This window comes from Coenobita brevimanus, chromosome 107 (assembly GCF_032717465.1).
Source record: "Coenobita brevimanus isolate Jiangsu-jjx chromosome 107, ASM3271746v2, whole genome shotgun sequence".
NCBI classification, from domain to species: Eukaryota; Metazoa; Arthropoda; class Malacostraca; order Decapoda; family Coenobitidae; genus Coenobita; species Coenobita brevimanus.
Genome location: NC_137060.1, coordinates 17,893,230 through 17,910,929, shown reverse-complemented (window position 1 = coordinate 17,910,929; position 17,700 = coordinate 17,893,230). Strand labels below are relative to the sequence as shown.

At 41.4% G+C, this 17,700-nt stretch overlaps 1 protein-coding gene across 1 annotated transcript in view; it reads right to left on the bottom strand.

The window, feature by feature from the left end:
- Positions 1 to 1,786: 1,786 nt before the first annotated feature.
- LOC145416782 (ER degradation-enhancing alpha-mannosidase-like protein 1) overlaps positions 1,787 to 17,700 on the bottom strand; it is a 34,225-nt gene continuing 18,311 nt past the window's right edge. Inside the window, exons 6-10 of the mRNA XM_080285702.1 lie at positions 12,879 to 12,999; positions 12,471 to 12,641; positions 10,354 to 10,524; positions 9,340 to 9,504; positions 1,787 to 2,856 (exon numbers count right to left, since the gene is read on the bottom strand). Coding sequence (XP_080141828.1) covers positions 2,764 to 2,856; positions 9,340 to 9,504; positions 10,354 to 10,524; positions 12,471 to 12,641; positions 12,879 to 12,999 — 721 coding nt within the window. The 3' untranslated portion in view covers positions 1,787 to 2,763. The remainder of the gene's footprint in view (positions 2,857 to 9,339; positions 9,505 to 10,353; positions 10,525 to 12,470; positions 12,642 to 12,878; positions 13,000 to 17,700) is intronic.

The following is a 17,700-nucleotide window of genomic DNA, read 5'->3' as shown; positions in this document are numbered from 1 at the left end:
CAGACTGCAAGCACTGCTAATATTATCTGTATTGTAGGAAGAAAACTGGTTGCCAGAAATGTCAAAATGTCCAGTGGCAGTTAAAAAAAGTATCAGAAACCATCCTCCCCCATGCTACAGAGTTTAGTGTCATAAGAACTTTGCTTAATATCTAGAAAGTACAGTACAGTATTTTGAATTGAAAATGTGGATTCAATATCAGCTTACAGTACTTGGAAGAAAACCCACATGTTCCCTGTCATAAAAGATGCCTAGAACAGGTGGGAAAACGGGGCTGGAAACTGGTCTGTGAATAATGCTGTGGGGATAAGGTGACCTAACAGGCCAGCACTTGTGTTGCAAGCAGCCTCATGTCCCCTACAGCACAGAAAAGGAGACTGTACCTTAGAGATCATTTTTCTATCTTTGTCACAGGGAGATCAAAGTGCCTTATTCTGCATCTCACCACCCCATGTGAATGGGAGAAATTGGGTTATATAATGACAATGGTGATGATGATCACACATAATGCCTACCATTCTGTTAGCAGTACTGTTCAGTATAATTATTGCAATTAGATACTGTACTTTGCAGTGAAGAAATGCAGATACCTAAAGTGGTCACCATATACTACAGTCAATAGCTGTTACCTACTACACGTAGATAAATGATAGCCAGAAACTAAGAACACTTCAAGATCCTTAACTCCTTCACTATGGGACTCTACAAGACTAAATATAATAGGCTTGCAGTGCCACGAGTAAAATTAATGCAAGAAACCATTGTACTGAACTAGTTCAAAGAACTTATAACTCCTATATGTCACTTGAGCAACAATATCATCTGCTGACAGTATTAAAAATATTAAATTAAAATGTCACTACACTAATGGGATTAATGATACATATAAATTTTCACTACTGTGAATACTCTATACAACAACAAATGATAATTATAAGAAAAATATATTAAAAATGTATATATTTATATAAATATATAGATACAGCTAACTCACTGACTAAATAACATTTATCAGATATGAATAAATGTAACACTGAGCTCAAATCATTTACATCTCACAAAATCTTGTCAAATATACTCTGATTTTATGTTAATTTATTATTCATTGAGTTGATGCATATCAATCAGATATATCTAATCCTCCATCTCATCCCCCTGCCCCTCACCTTATAGATTGCTCTTCAAACACTACTGGTGAAAAGTTCTTTGCTTCACTGTTCATATGTAAAGGACAATAATTGGTGTCATACAAAAACAAAGTATATTCTGAAATCATTTAAAAAAGAAACTGTCACCACTGACAAAGGTAAGGGATTTAAAATATGGTCATGAAAGATTATGCCTATTGGATATCTATTGAAGGCAAAGATGCAATTAGTACATGGGTAGAAGTATGCATGTCCAGTAAATATATTTGTACTTATTTAGGCATAGTCTATAATACACAGAACTGTATGAAGGAATTTACTTTAACCCGTGGATTGTGAGCCACAGCTCAGGCTGGGAAGTGCCACATTGCGAGCCACAGCTCAGGCTGGGAAGTGCCACATTGCGAGCCACAGCTCAGGCTGGGAAGTGCCACATTGCGAGCCACAGCTCAGGCTGGGAAGTGCCACATTGCGAGCCACAGCTCAGGCTGGGAAGTGCCACATTGCGAGCCACAGTTCAGGCTGTGCTAATCTTCCAGTGGCCATGCATTACTCCACCCCTACACAAACTTACACATGGCGCAACACAAAGATGGTTTTTTTTTTTTTTTTTTTTTTTCCCCTGATGATGCCCTGGATGTTTATCTTCAAGTTTATAATAAACAAAAACTTTTTTTTTTTTTTTTCATTTTTTCACTACTCCATCCCTACGCAAATTTATGCATGGTGCTACACAAAGACAGAGAGTTTTTTTTTTTTTTTTTTTTACCAGATGATGCCCTGAATGTTTATCTTCAGGTTTAATATTTTTTTTTCTTTCTTTTTTTTTTCCACACCACGGGATGGGATAAAAAAAGGTAACTGTGCAATCCACGGGTTAATTACACAGTCATTAGTGTAAATGCTGAGTTCAGCTTTGGTCAGTAATTCTTTAATTTCTCTCCAGATTCAAAAGGTCTCATATAATATATCCTGGACACCTCATGTCTGAAGTGAGATACAGTTTCTTTTTTATACTGTTCTCATTACCACCGAAGAATTTTATTCAGCTTTGGAGAAACTATTATAACAGGAAGAGTAAGATACAGCCTTAAATACCTTATAGAATCCTTTCATGACAGATTCCTCCTCAGCTTAATGCAATTATTTGGAGGCAGCAGGAGTGAAATACAAAATATGTTACTGGACTGAAATGGTTACTTGTAATAGCTCTCCCAACGTGAAAGCTGGGCAGCTTCCATGACCCCCAGTGTGACACATAGAAAATGGGCTTTGGCACAAACAATCACTCTTTTCAAAGCACACTCTGCCTAATTTTCATAAATGCATCAGAATTACTTGTTGGTGCTAATTTTTTAAGTACTGAATACCTTGCCTCACCCCAAAATGACTTTCATAAAAGATGTAATTTAACATTATCCAGTGACACTGCTGTGTGACTGTGGACTAAAGTAAACACTTGATATGAATTAAGGAATACTTTCGACGTTAATGCAGTCGGAAGACTACAGTACTGAACATTGCATAATACAGTGTTTTATGGCCTAAGTCACCTAGTATTAATGTATGAAAAAGGGTAGATATCACAGCATTTTAGGACTATGAAGGGAAACCATCACAACTCCACACCCATGGATACTGAGATCTGCTCCAAGTATTGGCTCTTCAGGGGCAGACCATGGATCCTCTCCTCATTGATGGCTGCACACTGGTGGAAAGAATATTAGTGACAGTTTTGCCTCTTTTATTATTTCTCTATCTTAATTGTCTGGATCCTACCTCACTTCATCCCTCAGTGAGAAAATGGGTAGGGATGATCATGACGATAAACTGAAAACAGTGTTAATGATCTGATCAAGTACCTGTACATATGCTAGACATGAGTGTGCTGAGTCCTTGTATTAACCCTTTCAGGTCTCCTGGCCACTATAGTGGCTTTCTCGGTAGGGTCTCCTAGCCACTCCCATGGCAGCATATTTAGGCATGAATGAAAACTGCTGCATGAGACTGGTGAATGAAATAAGGATACAAGCCGCTCCCCAGACTCCTTTGCTTCTACCAGGCATGTGTAGATCACAATATTTTAGTTTACACAGTCTGGGAAGAGCTAATCATGGAGGGGGGTTGGGTTGCACATATTGGTTCTATCATACTGTTGATCTGGCAATATTTTTTTTACTATTTTGGTATCAGACAGTTCACTTGGCAAAAGAATATTGTTTGCAATATATTTTTACTGCTCTGGAGGATACATAGCTCTCACCTCCCTCCTCCCTTTCATTTCCCCCTTCCCCCACCCTCCTACCTCCCACCGATCCCCCACCCCTCTACCTCCCACCCTTCCACCCTCCACTCTCCCTCCAATCCCCCACCCCCTACATCCTCCACCCTCCTGCCTCCCACCGATCCCCCACCCCTCTACCTCCCACCCTCCACCCTCCACTCTTCCTCCAATCCCCCACTCCCTGCCTCCCGCTTACGCACATACTGTAGCTACCGCGTCACAGGCAAGCAAGAGATTTCTGCGTTGTATGTCTTAATATTTATTCATTTCCTGGGTGTTAGAGTGTCTGATTGAGGGAAAATATTTACAGATTTAAGATTTTAGGTTCTAAGGTTGTTTCTTTAGCCTTTTATACACGTACCATGCATTTATTTGTTACCAGGCGGACATACACGTGCAGCGAGTGTTGCCTTTCATTGACAAATGATTGTTCCTATCTCCTTTTTTCTGATTTATATTTCATGAGTTTCTCACATTTCCAGGTTATACTTATAACACCGTCAGTTTTGAGAAATAATAAGTATTTGATCACTGTCTCTACTGTTGCCTGTAAGTACACAGGATGATATAGTTAGCAACAATGAAATAAACATAGGTACAGTAATCACTCCAATATCTGACGTAATAGAGCCATAGGTAGGTCCGGATATTGGTTCTGTCCGGATATTGGGCCCCAGCTTATGGACTTGTACTTATGGACCCTAACTCAGAGAAACACCTATACAACTCCCTCTGGACATGCATAGCACCTATTTAAGACCCAAATCACACCAATAAGGCACATAAATGACTGAAATAAATGCAAAAGAAACATAAAATGAGGATTTAGAAGTAGGTTCATACAATAATAAACATTCTGGTGACTGGCTCCTGGATTGGTACTTATGGACCCTAACCTAGCCTAACTCAGAAAAACACCTTCCTACTGCACGTGCCTAGCTCCTAACACCCTATTCACACCAATAATGGGCATTAAAGAGTGAAATGAGGTAAGTATAGTATGGAAAAAAGTACAGTATGAAACATTCTTATGTCCGGATAGTGGGGATGTTCGGATATTGGGCGTCCGGATATTAGAGTGATTACTGTACATACAAAAGGCAAGCTTCTAGGCTTACCCTCATGTCCTCATCCCCACAGCCTTGGACAGCACTAAGCAAAATAAGAGCAAAGTAAACTAAATTAGTAATAACTAGTAAGTGATAGTTTTATAAGGATCTTGTAACTGTTTAGTTTTTTGTTTGTAAAGAAAACATCTCAAGAATCATTCACAAATCACGTGAGATATAATGTACAGTACATATATCAGTGCACTTGTTTTTATGGAAAAAACATTAAAACAAACAATGCAATCATGTCGCCTATGCACCAAGAAATCACCTACCCACCGAGATGGCAATACTCATCACGCTACCACACACCACATGCTACGCAACTTCCCATAATTTTTGCAGCACTTGTATGGTGACTAGAGCTCTAATGTTTTATAGGCAGATGTGTATTACTTCCTTGTGCATGCAAATGATATTTTTTTCTTTATTTGCAAGCCTTGACTTTTTTCCAAAAAATGCGCGTCAAACGTGACCTTGGGGTCTATTTGAGACCTGAAAGGGTTAAAGTGCCTTGTTTTACCTTCTTTTCAGTTATGAAGTCCACAGTAAACAGCAAAAAAATCAGCTACAGATACTAATTCTGTTGTGACTTACAGCAAACAGCAGAAAAATTACCTACAGACACTAGCTAATTCTAATATGACCTATATATAAGCTAATCTACCAGTTTCCTCCAACTCATAATAGCAGCTGCATTACTGCTGTGATATTTAGGAACACATCCTTGACTCACAGTAAGACTACCTGAAGAAACAATGTTGTATTATCCTTATAGTATGGTAACTAAAGAGATTCTCTGGGAAGAACAACCAACCTTATCTACCACACTTTAGGTAGAATTGAAAAGAAAGTTAATACAGTGCCAAGAGAGACATTCCAGTGGGCATAGAGAAAGTTTGGAAATGGAATGCAGCTGGTTCATGTGACAATGCATATGTATGATGGCTCAAGAACATATGAGAAACCTGTCTATCTATCTACTGCTAGACACCTTAATCCTATAAGGGGAGCCCATCGCCTAGAAGTCACTCTGTCCTCTGCCACTTGGCTGCCTTCTCTCCAATTCACACCCCTCTCGATCATATACCTTTCCAAGCCATCCCTCCATCTTATCCTTGGTCTCTCCCTGCCCCTCTCCTCTTCCACTGAACTCACATCCATTCTCCTTGTCTGTCTCTCATTTTCCATTTCTCAATCTTATTATAAAAAAAATCTTAATTACTAGTATGATTTTTCTCTTTCTACCGTCCCCTCGCATCATACTGTATTGTTTAGAAAGGCCCCAACATGCTTCTGTTGGATGACAACAGAACTAAGGATCACCCAAGGATAGGTAAGTATTTTCTGGTCTCTTGTTTGGTTAGATTAGTTGGGCTGGGTTATGTCAGAGAATATATATATATATATATATATATATATATATATATATATATATATATATATATATATATCCATCCATCCATCATCCAATCCTACACTGCCCCATGGGGAGCGTAGGAGCCCGGGGCTAGGCAGTTGGTCCCAACATTTAAGATGAGAGTGACCAGCCTCACTTATCCCTGGGTGGCAATACATGAGCAATCAACCCCAACCACCCCTTGGATATAAACCTTCACTAGCTCAATCCGACTGGAGTGCAATAATTACCCACTAAACCACCAGGCGCCAAAATTTGGCCATATAGTTACCACCCAGTGTGGTAAATGGTTTCCTGGTGTACAGAAAATCATTTGGCTTGTCACTCAGTGTAGTCACCCACAAGCAGGACGAGGAGGAAAGAATGAAGGAAAGAAAGACAGAAGAGGGAGTGTAAAGTCACCCGTAGGCAGAAGGATGAGTAAAGAATGAAGGAAAGAAAGACAGAAGATGGAAGGAAAGAAGGATGGAGGAAAGGAAAGGGCAGACACCCGAGAGCAGCACTACATCGAGTGAGTGGATGGTGTTTTATATATATATATATATACACTCAATCCCCTGCTATCGCGCGTTCAGCTATCATGGTTATCTGCTATCAAGCACACATCAAATGCACAACCATACGAGTACATGCTATCACGCACCCCAAGACTGCTATCACACATCGAGTTTGAATCGCCCGGGTTGTGAACGCCCCACCGGATTGGTGCGACTCATCCTCCTACGTCACAGAGCATCCCCGCTGGTGATTGGCTGACGCTCCCCAACCGTCCCGCCACTTCAGTTGAATGCGTGTTAGCTCTCTGCCGGCAGTGAAAGAGGAATTCCTTACACTTTTTTTTGTGTGTGTGATATAATGGCTGACAGACCGCACAAAAAACCACCCACCATCGCCGAGCGGAAGCTGGCGGGAAGTTCAAGGGAGGTAAAGCCACGAATAAACCTGACATATGCCCAGAAACTAGAAATCTGCAAGCTTATTGATGGTGGTGAGACAAAGAGAGGAGTAGCAAAAAAGTTTGGAGTGAATGAGTCTACTGTGAGAGCCATTTATTTAAAGAAAGAATATATTGAGAAACACATGAAACTTGCTACTTCAGCTGCAGCCTCGGATGCAAAAAGAAGTTCAAACATAGTGCTCCTGAAGACAGAACAGTTATTAAGTCGATATCTAGAGAGACAGGCTAGGCGAAACTTAGCTGTGGACACTAAAGAAATCATGGAGACAGCCAAAGAGATCTATCGAGGTGTGGCTGAGAAACTTCAAATTGAAACCCCACCAGTGTTTCTCTCTTCAAAGGGGTGGGTGGATAGGTTTTTGATGACACATAAGGTGACAAATATTAAAATAAGTGGTGAGGCTGCAAGTGGTGACAAAGATGCTGTGCGTATGTACCCAGCATCACTTAGGAAAATCACTGAACCTGGCCAATATACCCCCAATCAAATCTTCAATATGGATGAGACAAATTTTTACTGGAAAGCAATGCCCCGTCGAACGTTCATAACTTCCAAGTCTGCTAGAGTGCGTGGGAGGAAGGCAATAAAAGAGAGATTTACCCTTTTATTTGCAATGAATGCATCTGGTACCTGTCGCCTCAAGCCTACAGTTGTCCACCGAGCGAAAAAACCAAGAGCTTACACTGGATATAACATGAAAAAACTTAATGTGCACTGGTTGTCGTCTAAGAAAGGGTACATGTCGGCCAAAATATCCCTTGACTGGTTTAAAGAATGCTTTCTCAGCGATGTTGAGGAGTTTTGCAAGACCAACAATATTAAATTCAACATATTGCTCTTATTAGACAATGCACCTGGCCATTCACCTCTTCTGAGGTCAGAAAACCCTAATGTGACTGTGGAGTTCCTGCTGCCCAACACTACCTCTCTTATTCAGCCTGTAGATCAAGAGGTTATCTCTGTGGTGAAGGCTGTATATTCTAGGCAACAATTTCGATTGATGCGGCAGGCTGCTAAGGACACCTCACTCATACAAAATCTGGTTGACAGTGATGGCGTAGATGAGGCTGAGGCCACAGCTGCAGACACTGAATCAGAACAAAAGGTGTTAAAATATTGGACGAGCTTTACGATAAAGCAGGCGATTGATTTGGTGGTCGAATGTTGGGATAACATTACCCCAACAACAATAAATCACCCATGGTGCAACATCATGGAGGGTTTACCTGAGGACAGGCAGGTTAAGGTACCAGGCGAGCCCCAGTCAGTGGAGGCAGAGCTGGAGGCTGCAGCTGAGGAGACGAGAAGTATTGCTGGCCGTGGGTTTGAGGGCACAACTGGCGACGAGATACGAGATATGTTACGACTAGCACCAGTTACTGCTGAAGATATTCTACTAGAAGATGCTGAGGAAGCTGAGGATAGCCCAGGAGAAGAGGTGGATGCAGGAGAGAAAGTTAAGGAGGGGCTGAGTATGGAGGACATTAAGACTTTGACTAAGTTGGTTGGCCAGATACAGTACGTCACATTCTAGAGCAAGATACCACTATCAACAGCGAACAGTGTATATCCAACATTAATAAAGCCCTTGAAGGTTATGAGGACAAGTACCATGCCTACATGAATGCCCTACACCAGCGACAAATCACAGATTATTATTTTCGTCAGCACCCAGTCCCTGAACCTACACCCAAACCGGCCCCTCAACCTCAGCCCACGCCTGGCCAGGAACCACAGCCAGGCCCTTCCACCCAAGAGGCAGACTATGAGGGCTTTGACTATGATGCTTTCTTGGACAACCTGGACCAGAGGAGAAAAAATATTTTGAGGAGAGAGAGTCAGGCCTGTGAGGGCGCTGGCGGCAACAAAGCCACTCCCAAGCCTCGGAACCCTTCAAACCACCCAAGCCTTCCTTAATCCTTAAAAAAGTAAGTTTGATGGCCTTTTATGCTGTTTATTTTTTCATTATAATGTTATTATTAATATAATAATGCTTTATTTCATGTTGGTGGAGAGATTGGCTGGAAATCGTAGGCATAAAGTGGTTAAAAGTTAGAAAAATAGGCCACCAAAAAACCAATTAGACATTTTCCCATTGATTCTTCAGTTCAGCTATCGCGAATTCAGCTATCACGTGCGTTTCCTGCAACCAATTAGGCACGACAGCTGGGGGTTGAGTGTATATATATATATATATATATATATATATATATATATATATTTCAAGTCTTCTACCCTAATTCCTAGTGATCTTCCCTGCTTTTATTATCTGTCATTTCTCCAATATTTCCAAGCCATGTTCTCCTTCTCCTGTCTCTATCCACTCCACCAACTTCCAAACCCTATGCTTCATATCTTGTAGCTACCTAATTTCATCCTTTCCATCCCACATCAATTAAACATGTGTTTCTCAACTCACGCTGGCCTGGGAGACGTTTGTATGAAGGATGGGATCAGACAGGGAGAAATGAGATTTATCCCAGTGGTGTTGTCTGAGCCACGGTGCAAGTGGAAGGATGTGGCCCTCTGTGGTGAACATGTAGCGGTCGGAGTTCTGGTTCACTGGATTGTCAATGTCAAAGAGCTGCAGGACATGGGTACGATATAACGGAAATCTAAGTACTGTATAAAGGTCATTCAGATATTTAACACATGCAACTGAAAAGCTGGATTTCATTCAACTCAAGGGCCTATGCAGAAAAAAAAAAAAAAAATCAAATAATTTAATTCATAAGTATCACATAATTTAATTCATAAGTTATACATGACACAATTACCTAACTCATTTACAGCTAATTCTCCCTAGATTCAAAGAACCCACAAGTCCATATGATCACTGCACTCACACACAATCCATCTGATTAACTGACTTGCCATAAACCAGACAATTTTACATGATCATATGTATTACAATTACAATTATGTAACTTTCTTTTTTGTTTTTAATTCATATTCACAGTAATCTACAGAGTTGTATAGCACTTCCTATATGACCTGCCAGCTCCTCCTATTTGCAATAACAACTGCTCTACAATATCACAATTTTTTTTCATATAACCAGTGCTATACAGTGGGTTAATCTAGTAAGTCAACAGTGTAGACAGCAATGGAATCTCAGTAGGCAACCTTTTTATAATTATCTAAGGACTTAACAGTGCAAAAATGGAAATGACCCCTTTACTCTGACAATGTACTTTTGTGGCTTATTCTTGCTTCTGCTAGACGGTTTTATTCAGCTTAGAAGAGGCTTTTCTAACTACAGGAGTTGTGTATAGCCTCCACAATCTCTCTCATTAATGAAGCATTCTCTTTAACTGAACTGAATTAAATGATAGTAACAAGAACAGGATATAAACTGCATCACTGGAATGAAGGGGTTAAAATAAAACTAGCATACTCTGAGGACTTACTATACACACAAAATTCAACTTACTAGGTACAGGTACTTGCAGGTTTCTGAAAGGAAAAATGACTCCATGCGGTCCTCGAGTGTCATGTCGAGTACAGAGTGGACCGTGGCATACCCACACTGGGCCCTGGTCAGCTGGTTGAGGGATGTCAGGATGTCACGACCCACATGCAAGTAAAATGGGTTCTTGGTTGCCTGTCACAGAAATAGTGAGGTGGAAGAGATTCAGATATGTATCCAATATCCTTGTCTTTCACAGCACACTTATTCATCCCATGTTCCTTACTCTCACAACACAGACAATCCCTTGATATAACCTTGACAAAAGACTTCTTGGAGCTCCCTGCTGAAGTAGCCAGTTTCCTGCAGTTAAATGGGTTCAAGCTGAGGCCACAACAACAGGGAAGAAACTTATAATGCAAGGCAAAGGGTAGTAATGAAAAAATAAAATACCGGTAAATAAATAAATAAATAACATGTCCAGTTGATCTCATTTAGCAAGTGTCATTTCCCAGTGACAGTTTTATCACCTGCAGAAGCTTAACAATCTAAGAAAATGGAAGAGAGAGAGATTCTTTATTTCTTTGTAGTAAGACTACATTTACGTACAAGCATATCTATTCTTTAAATAACTGTACGGTATGTGAATTCATTTAAACCTGCATACATACATGCTTATTTTGCATACGACTGTCTTTTGGAATTATTATTTAGTCATTTAGTCATGGTCTGTTTAAATGCTAGTGTCACATACATAAACCCCTATCATCCTTTGGATGTAAACCTTTATGGGCCACATTTGATGGGAGTATCTTAACTCACTAGACCACCATGCATCCCGTTGTTAGTTACATGGTCAGACGAGCATCCAATTGTTAGTTATATGGTCAGAGAAGATGGTTTGGCTTTTAGTTAACCTGTTTGCTAATGCAACAGGTAAGAATATAAATCCACACCTAACCTGAACTAATTTTCTAATTAATTCTCACTATTACCTAATGATCTGATTCAGTTTATGGTAGGTCCTTCACACTGAAGGTGTTATAAACAGCCTCCAGCAATTTCTTCAGTAAAAAGACATTATCATGTACATCATTTTCTGCTACCATTAGAAGGATGACCCATCTAATTGATTTTCTGTTACCCCCTCCTTTTTTCTTTTTTTTTCAATGCGAGGAAGAAGGAACCAAAGGCTAGGTGCCCGCAAAGCAGTTCCTTCCAAGAAAAAAACAAAAACGATACAAAAGAGAGCCAAATTTAAGATCCGTTCATTTCAAGATGTCCGGACACACTGCATTTGAAAGACTGGAGATCATAGGAAGTACGAAATACAGACAGAGGAAGAAAGTTCCAGAGTTGACCTGTTGCATAAATGAAGGACGGGAGTAACAGTTAACTCTCGCATTAAAAAGCTGGACAGAAAAGGGATGAAAGTTTGTTGCTGGACGGGTGCTTCGCACCTGTCGTAGAGGTGGAGAGATGCAAGCAGACAGTTCAGAGAAGCAGTGACCATTGAAGTAGCAATAGAAAAGAGATAAAGATGCAACAGTGCGGTGAAGAGACGGAGGTTGAAAGAAGCCAGTAAGAGGAAGAGAGTTAATGAGATGAAAAGCCTTTGACTCCACCCTATTGAGAAGAGCTGTATGTGGGAAGCCTCCCCACACGAGAGTTGTACCCTACACAGGGGCAAATAAAACCCGTGTATAAAGTCACGAACTGTACAGGGGTAAAGAACGTGCGGAGTCGGCTTAGCACACCTAATCTCTTGGAAGCAGATTTTAGAAGAGATGTAACATGATCTTTCCAAGATAAATCCCGAGTGAATGAAACCCCAAGCATGTTCAAAGATGATGCAGGATTGAGCTGGATATTATTAAACATTAGTGGGTACTCCTGTGGAAGATTTTGTCGGGTTGATTGGTGTAAAAACCGAGTCTTTGAAGCATTAAAAACAACAAGATTATTTTTACCCCAGTCAGAGATGCGAGCCAAGTCAGACAACAGGTGTGCCATAGCCTCATCCCTTAGGTGTTCCACAGCCTCTTCCATTAGAAGGAAGACCCTTCATACCGAAGGGATTGGTTACAGCCTCAAAGTATATGATGACAACAAACAGGAAGAAGCTCAAATATTCAGTATACCTGATAAAGGAGGTAGGTGGACTCAACAAACTCTGGTCTAAGTGGATAGAATGAAACATCAGGAGAGAGACGCTGCCAGTTAAAGCGTTCAGGCAGCACTCCATACTTCTTCCATATCGTATAGTAAAGTGCATGGGTGCAGATGGCTTCTTCCATATCTCCAGCTAAGACCTGTGTGAAATGGTATAATAACTCATCCACATTAAACCTAAACTCATGAAGATTTTCAAGGTTTTGAAGCTTATTCCTCATATCTCAGTAGAAGAAAATGACAATACATCTATGTACTTTGAATGTACTTCCTGACTGGCACCATATTCTAGTGAAGATCTCATGATGGAGAGATGGCAATTATTTGGCAAGTTAACTTTTAGCTGAATACAGTTAGCTTGGATATCCACAACCCACCTGGACTCCAGCAAAGGCAGCCTGCAGTGAATCTATCCATGTTGTTTGTGTTCCACCACTCTTCATATCAACATTCACATACAAAGGATGGTCACCTGAGCCAGAGTTGCAGTTGGGACGTCTGAGGAGGAAGCCAGTACTGTAAACTCTCATTATAACTCCAAGTGAAGCTTGGATCTTGTTGGATGGACACAAGTCAAGAATGAGAGCAGTGGAAATGAGTTATTTGAAAGGAGCATGTGGAGTTACATGGAGAGACAGACTGACAATGAGAAAGTGAAGGAGCATTGTGGTGTGGATGTGGATGACAGAAATCGTTAGGAGAAATACACTGAGGTGGTTTGGTCATGTGGAGAGGATGGAGAGCAAGAGACTAAGGAAGCTTGTGTATGAGTGAGGTGGAGGAGGGGGAGAAGGAGGGGGAGGCCAAGGATGAGATGAAGGAATGGAGTGGAGAGGTAAATGAGAGAGGGGGGCTTAAGTGACATGGAGGTGATTTGTTTGTGGCCACCCCTAATGGGATTCAGGCTTCTGGCAATGGACAGATAGATAGATTTTTCATTAATAAGAACTCGGCATATACAGTATATATATATATATATATATATATATATATATATATACTGTATATAATTACACTCAATCCTCGTAAATCGCGTGTTCATATATATATATATATATATATATATATACAGTATATAATTACACTCAATCCTCGTAAATCGCGTGTTCATAAATCACAGATTCGTAAATCATGGCTATGTGGCCGTCAGACTGCTGGCAACCTTAAATCACTGTTAAGTCACAAAAATCGCAGATCTAGGCACCCAAGTGAGCCTTTTCCGAGGAGAGCCGTAAACCGCAGCATTCAAACTGAAAATCGCGACCTAACAACCAATCACCATGCATCCCTGGTGGAATATGTGCATACTAATGCCGCCATGCTGTTGTTGTTCTTGTCCCACCAGTCCGCACACTACAGACCGTCACCGTGGAGTTTGAGAGTTACCTGCCTTTTTGTGCAACTTCCCCCCACCTCCTACCTGCCATGGCCCCTCCCGACCCCCTGATGAAGCGCTCTAAGCAGTATGGCGTCAAGAAGCTGTCGCAGTTGTCGTACAGTCAATGTTTGGAGCTCATTCGTCGTGTTGAGAAGGGAGAGAAGTTTTCAAAGCTGGCGAAAGAGTTTGGGAAGAACAAGTGCTGAGAGGTTCTAAGTTCTTCCCAACACCACCCCACTCCATTCACTTAAGCAATTTCGTCATAGGATTAAGGTGAGATCCCTTAACATGGCTTATTTCTATTTAATACATGCACTGAATATTCCTAAATTTGTATGTTTGTGTTTGATGGTGCCTAGATAGGTGTAGGTAGGGTGCTGTGGGGGCAGGTTGGCCAAAGTCCAGACCCAAATTAATTTTTCACATAGGAGTTATTATTCATAAACCACAGAATTCGTAAATCACGGCAGTGATCCAGACCCAAATTGCCGCTATGAGGACTGAGTGTATATATATATATATACAGTAGAGCCTCTCTCATTCGGACTATATGGGGGGAAGGGTTGTCCGAATTAGCAGATTGTCCGGACCATCAGGGTAATCTTCAGTTCATACAAACTCTATCTACATATGGTATGTTTGTTAATTATTAACATATGTGGCATATGTCAACCCTACGTAACTGCAAAAGATGAAAGGATACCAGTACTAAAATAACAAAACTAATCATGTAAGATAGTTTTGTATTGCATAATTTACAGGTAAGGCCATGACAAGAAACTAGCCTACATTTTAAACTGTAGTAAGTGACTAAGGCCCGTGTAGGCAAAAAAATAAATTAATTAATTAACTGTAATATTTGGAATAAAAATAAAACTTATGTAGGCAAAAAATACATTGTCATCTTTGGCATATTGATAACACCTATATGGGCAAGAAGCTAATGTTTGATGTACAAGTAAAGCACATTTAAGTACAAAAAATAACCTACAGTAATCATTAAACTCTGCAGAATATTCTGACCCATTTTTGTGTAAGCAAACTCCTCCTTTTAACACCTTTATTCATTACAGAAGCTACACTTGCATTAAGGGGCATGGTAAGGAGGATTAACTTTTGAAATACAGCGTAAAAATATAAATGGTTGGTGAACTAGTTGATGGAACGAATGCTAGCGTGTGTTTAAATAGGCGCCCATGTAGCGACCTAGCGTGATCCGAGACTAAACGAATGACGATCGCTTTCCGCGCCGATACTGAAAATGCCTTTAGAATTACTTTCAACATATTTTTGGAGCTTATTATTTTTAAATTTTGTCCGGATTAAAGGGGTCCGGACTAAAGAGGTTCTACTGTATATATATATATATATATATATATATATATATATATATATATATATGAATCTATCCATCCAACATCCAATTGTATGTTGCCCCATGAGCAGTATAGGAACCCAGGGCTAGGCAAGTTGGTCCTGACATTTAAGATGGGAGTGACCAGCCTCACTCATCCCTGAGTGGCATTGTATGAGCAATAAACCCCAACCACCTCTTGGATATAAACATACACAGGCTCAATCTGACTGGAGCACCTTAATTACCCACTAAACCACCAGGTGCCATAATTTGGTTATATGTTTACCATCCAGCACAGTAAATGGTTTCCCAGAGTACAGGAAACCATTTGGCTTGTCACTTAGTGTAGTCACCCACAGGGAGATGGAAGAGGAAAGAAAGAAGGAAAGAAAGACAGAAAAGTGAGTGTAAAGTCACCTGTAGGCAGAAGAATGAGGAAAGAATGAAAGAAAGAAAGACAGAAGAGGAAAGAAAGAAGAAAGGAAAGGGCAGACACCCATAGCAGCATTACACTGAGTCTGTGGATGGTGAGCGCCCCCACCTCCCACTAACATATATACTGTAGATATATATATATATATACTGATACTGTGTGTTGAGTGAGGACGAAGGGGAGCTGCAAGGCTTGGTGGATGAGTTTGGGAGAGTGTGTAAGAAACGGAATCTAAAGGTGAATGTAGGGAAGAGTAAAGTGATGGTCTTTGACAGAGGTGAAGTCAGTGAATGTACAGGTTGGATGGTGAGGAATTGGAAAATGTGAGTACGTTTAAGTACTTGGGTAGTGTGATGAGTAAGGATGGAGGTTTGGAGGGTGAAGTGCATGAAAGGGTACAGCAGGGAAGAAAGGTTGCTGGTTCTTTGAAAGTAGTGATAAGAAACAGGGAAGTGAGCATGGAAGTGAAAAAGTTACTACATGACAGTATTGTAATACCAACTCTAACATACGGAAGTGAAGCTTGGACGTTGCTGGAAGGACACAAGTCAAGAGTGAGAGCAGTGGAAATGAGTTATTTAAGAGGAGCCTGTGGAGTCACATGGAGAGACAGGCTGACGAATGAGGATATAAAGGAGCGTTGTGGTGTGGATGTGGATGTGATAGGAAGCGTTATGAGGAACACACTGAGGTGGTTTGGCCATGTGGAGAGGATGGAGGGTGAAAGACTGACGAAGAGAGTGTATCTGAGTGAGGTGGAGGGGGGAAGAGGGAGGGGGAGGCCGAGGATGAGATGGAGGGATGGGGTGGAGAGGTATATGAGAGAGAGGGGTGTGAGCTGGGAGCAGGGCAGTGAGATGGCGGGGGACAGGGCGACTTGGAGGCAATTTGTTTGTGGCCACCCCAAACGGGATTGAGGCGTCTGGCGATAGATAGATAGACAGATATATATACAGAAGGCTCGCACAGTGCGCATCATCACAGTGCGCGATTCGCACTAGGCGCAAGTGACCAAAAATCATAACCAAAAACCTTGAATGCGTGAGTTTACCTCACAGAATGCGAGGTAGAGGCAAAGAGTGGCTCAAAAATGCCATTTTCTATTAGTACGCAACTACCCCTCACACAACGCGTCACATGTTGTCATGCTGATGCGCAGAAATTCCCGGGCATTCAACTGCGCAGCTTGGGATACAAGGCAGCGGGCGCACCATAACAGTCCTGGCTCGTGCACAGTGCGGATCCGCTCTCTACAGCTAACCTGTCGTGTAAAACATGTGGCGTTTTTTTTTGCTGCTCCATCCTGGCCTGTACTTTGCCACACCATGGCTCCAACCCCAAGAGTTAAGAAACTTCTGATGCACACCACCAAGTTAGAGATCATCAAGATGAAGGAGGAGGGTCAAGGAAACACCGCCATCGGGAAAGCCCTGGGACTGGCTGAATCAACAGTGAGAACAGTGTGGAAGAACCGTGATGCCATAAGGGCTGTGGTGAAGACATATGGTGCCTCTGACCTAGACGATCGTTTGTGGGTTGGAAATCATGCGATGATACTAATGGAGCAGTATCTTGCCACCTTCATAATGAGTAAGGAGAAGGAAGGTGTTCCACTGAATGGAAGATTTTTTCGGAACCAAGCCCAGCTCTTTTACAAGGCAGCATCTCGCAAGTTAAATGTGGACAAGCCTTTCAAGGCATCGGTTGGGTGGCTGAACCGTTTTCTCAAGCGCAAGGAACTCCGTCACGTCAAAGTGTCTGGTGAACGTGCCTCTGGCGACGAGCTGGCCACGAGAGACTATCCTGCAATATTTAGAGTGCTTCTTGAAAAGGGACACTACACCAAGGACCAGATCTACAACGTCAATGAAATGTCATTATACTACAAGGCCATGCCCAAATCAACTTACATCGCTAAAAGACAGAAACATGCACCTGGTCGCAAGCTCCAGAAGTGTAAGATGACAGTAATGTCCACTGTAAACCTGTCTGGGAGCCACAAGATAAGGCCAGTTGTTGTACATACAGCTT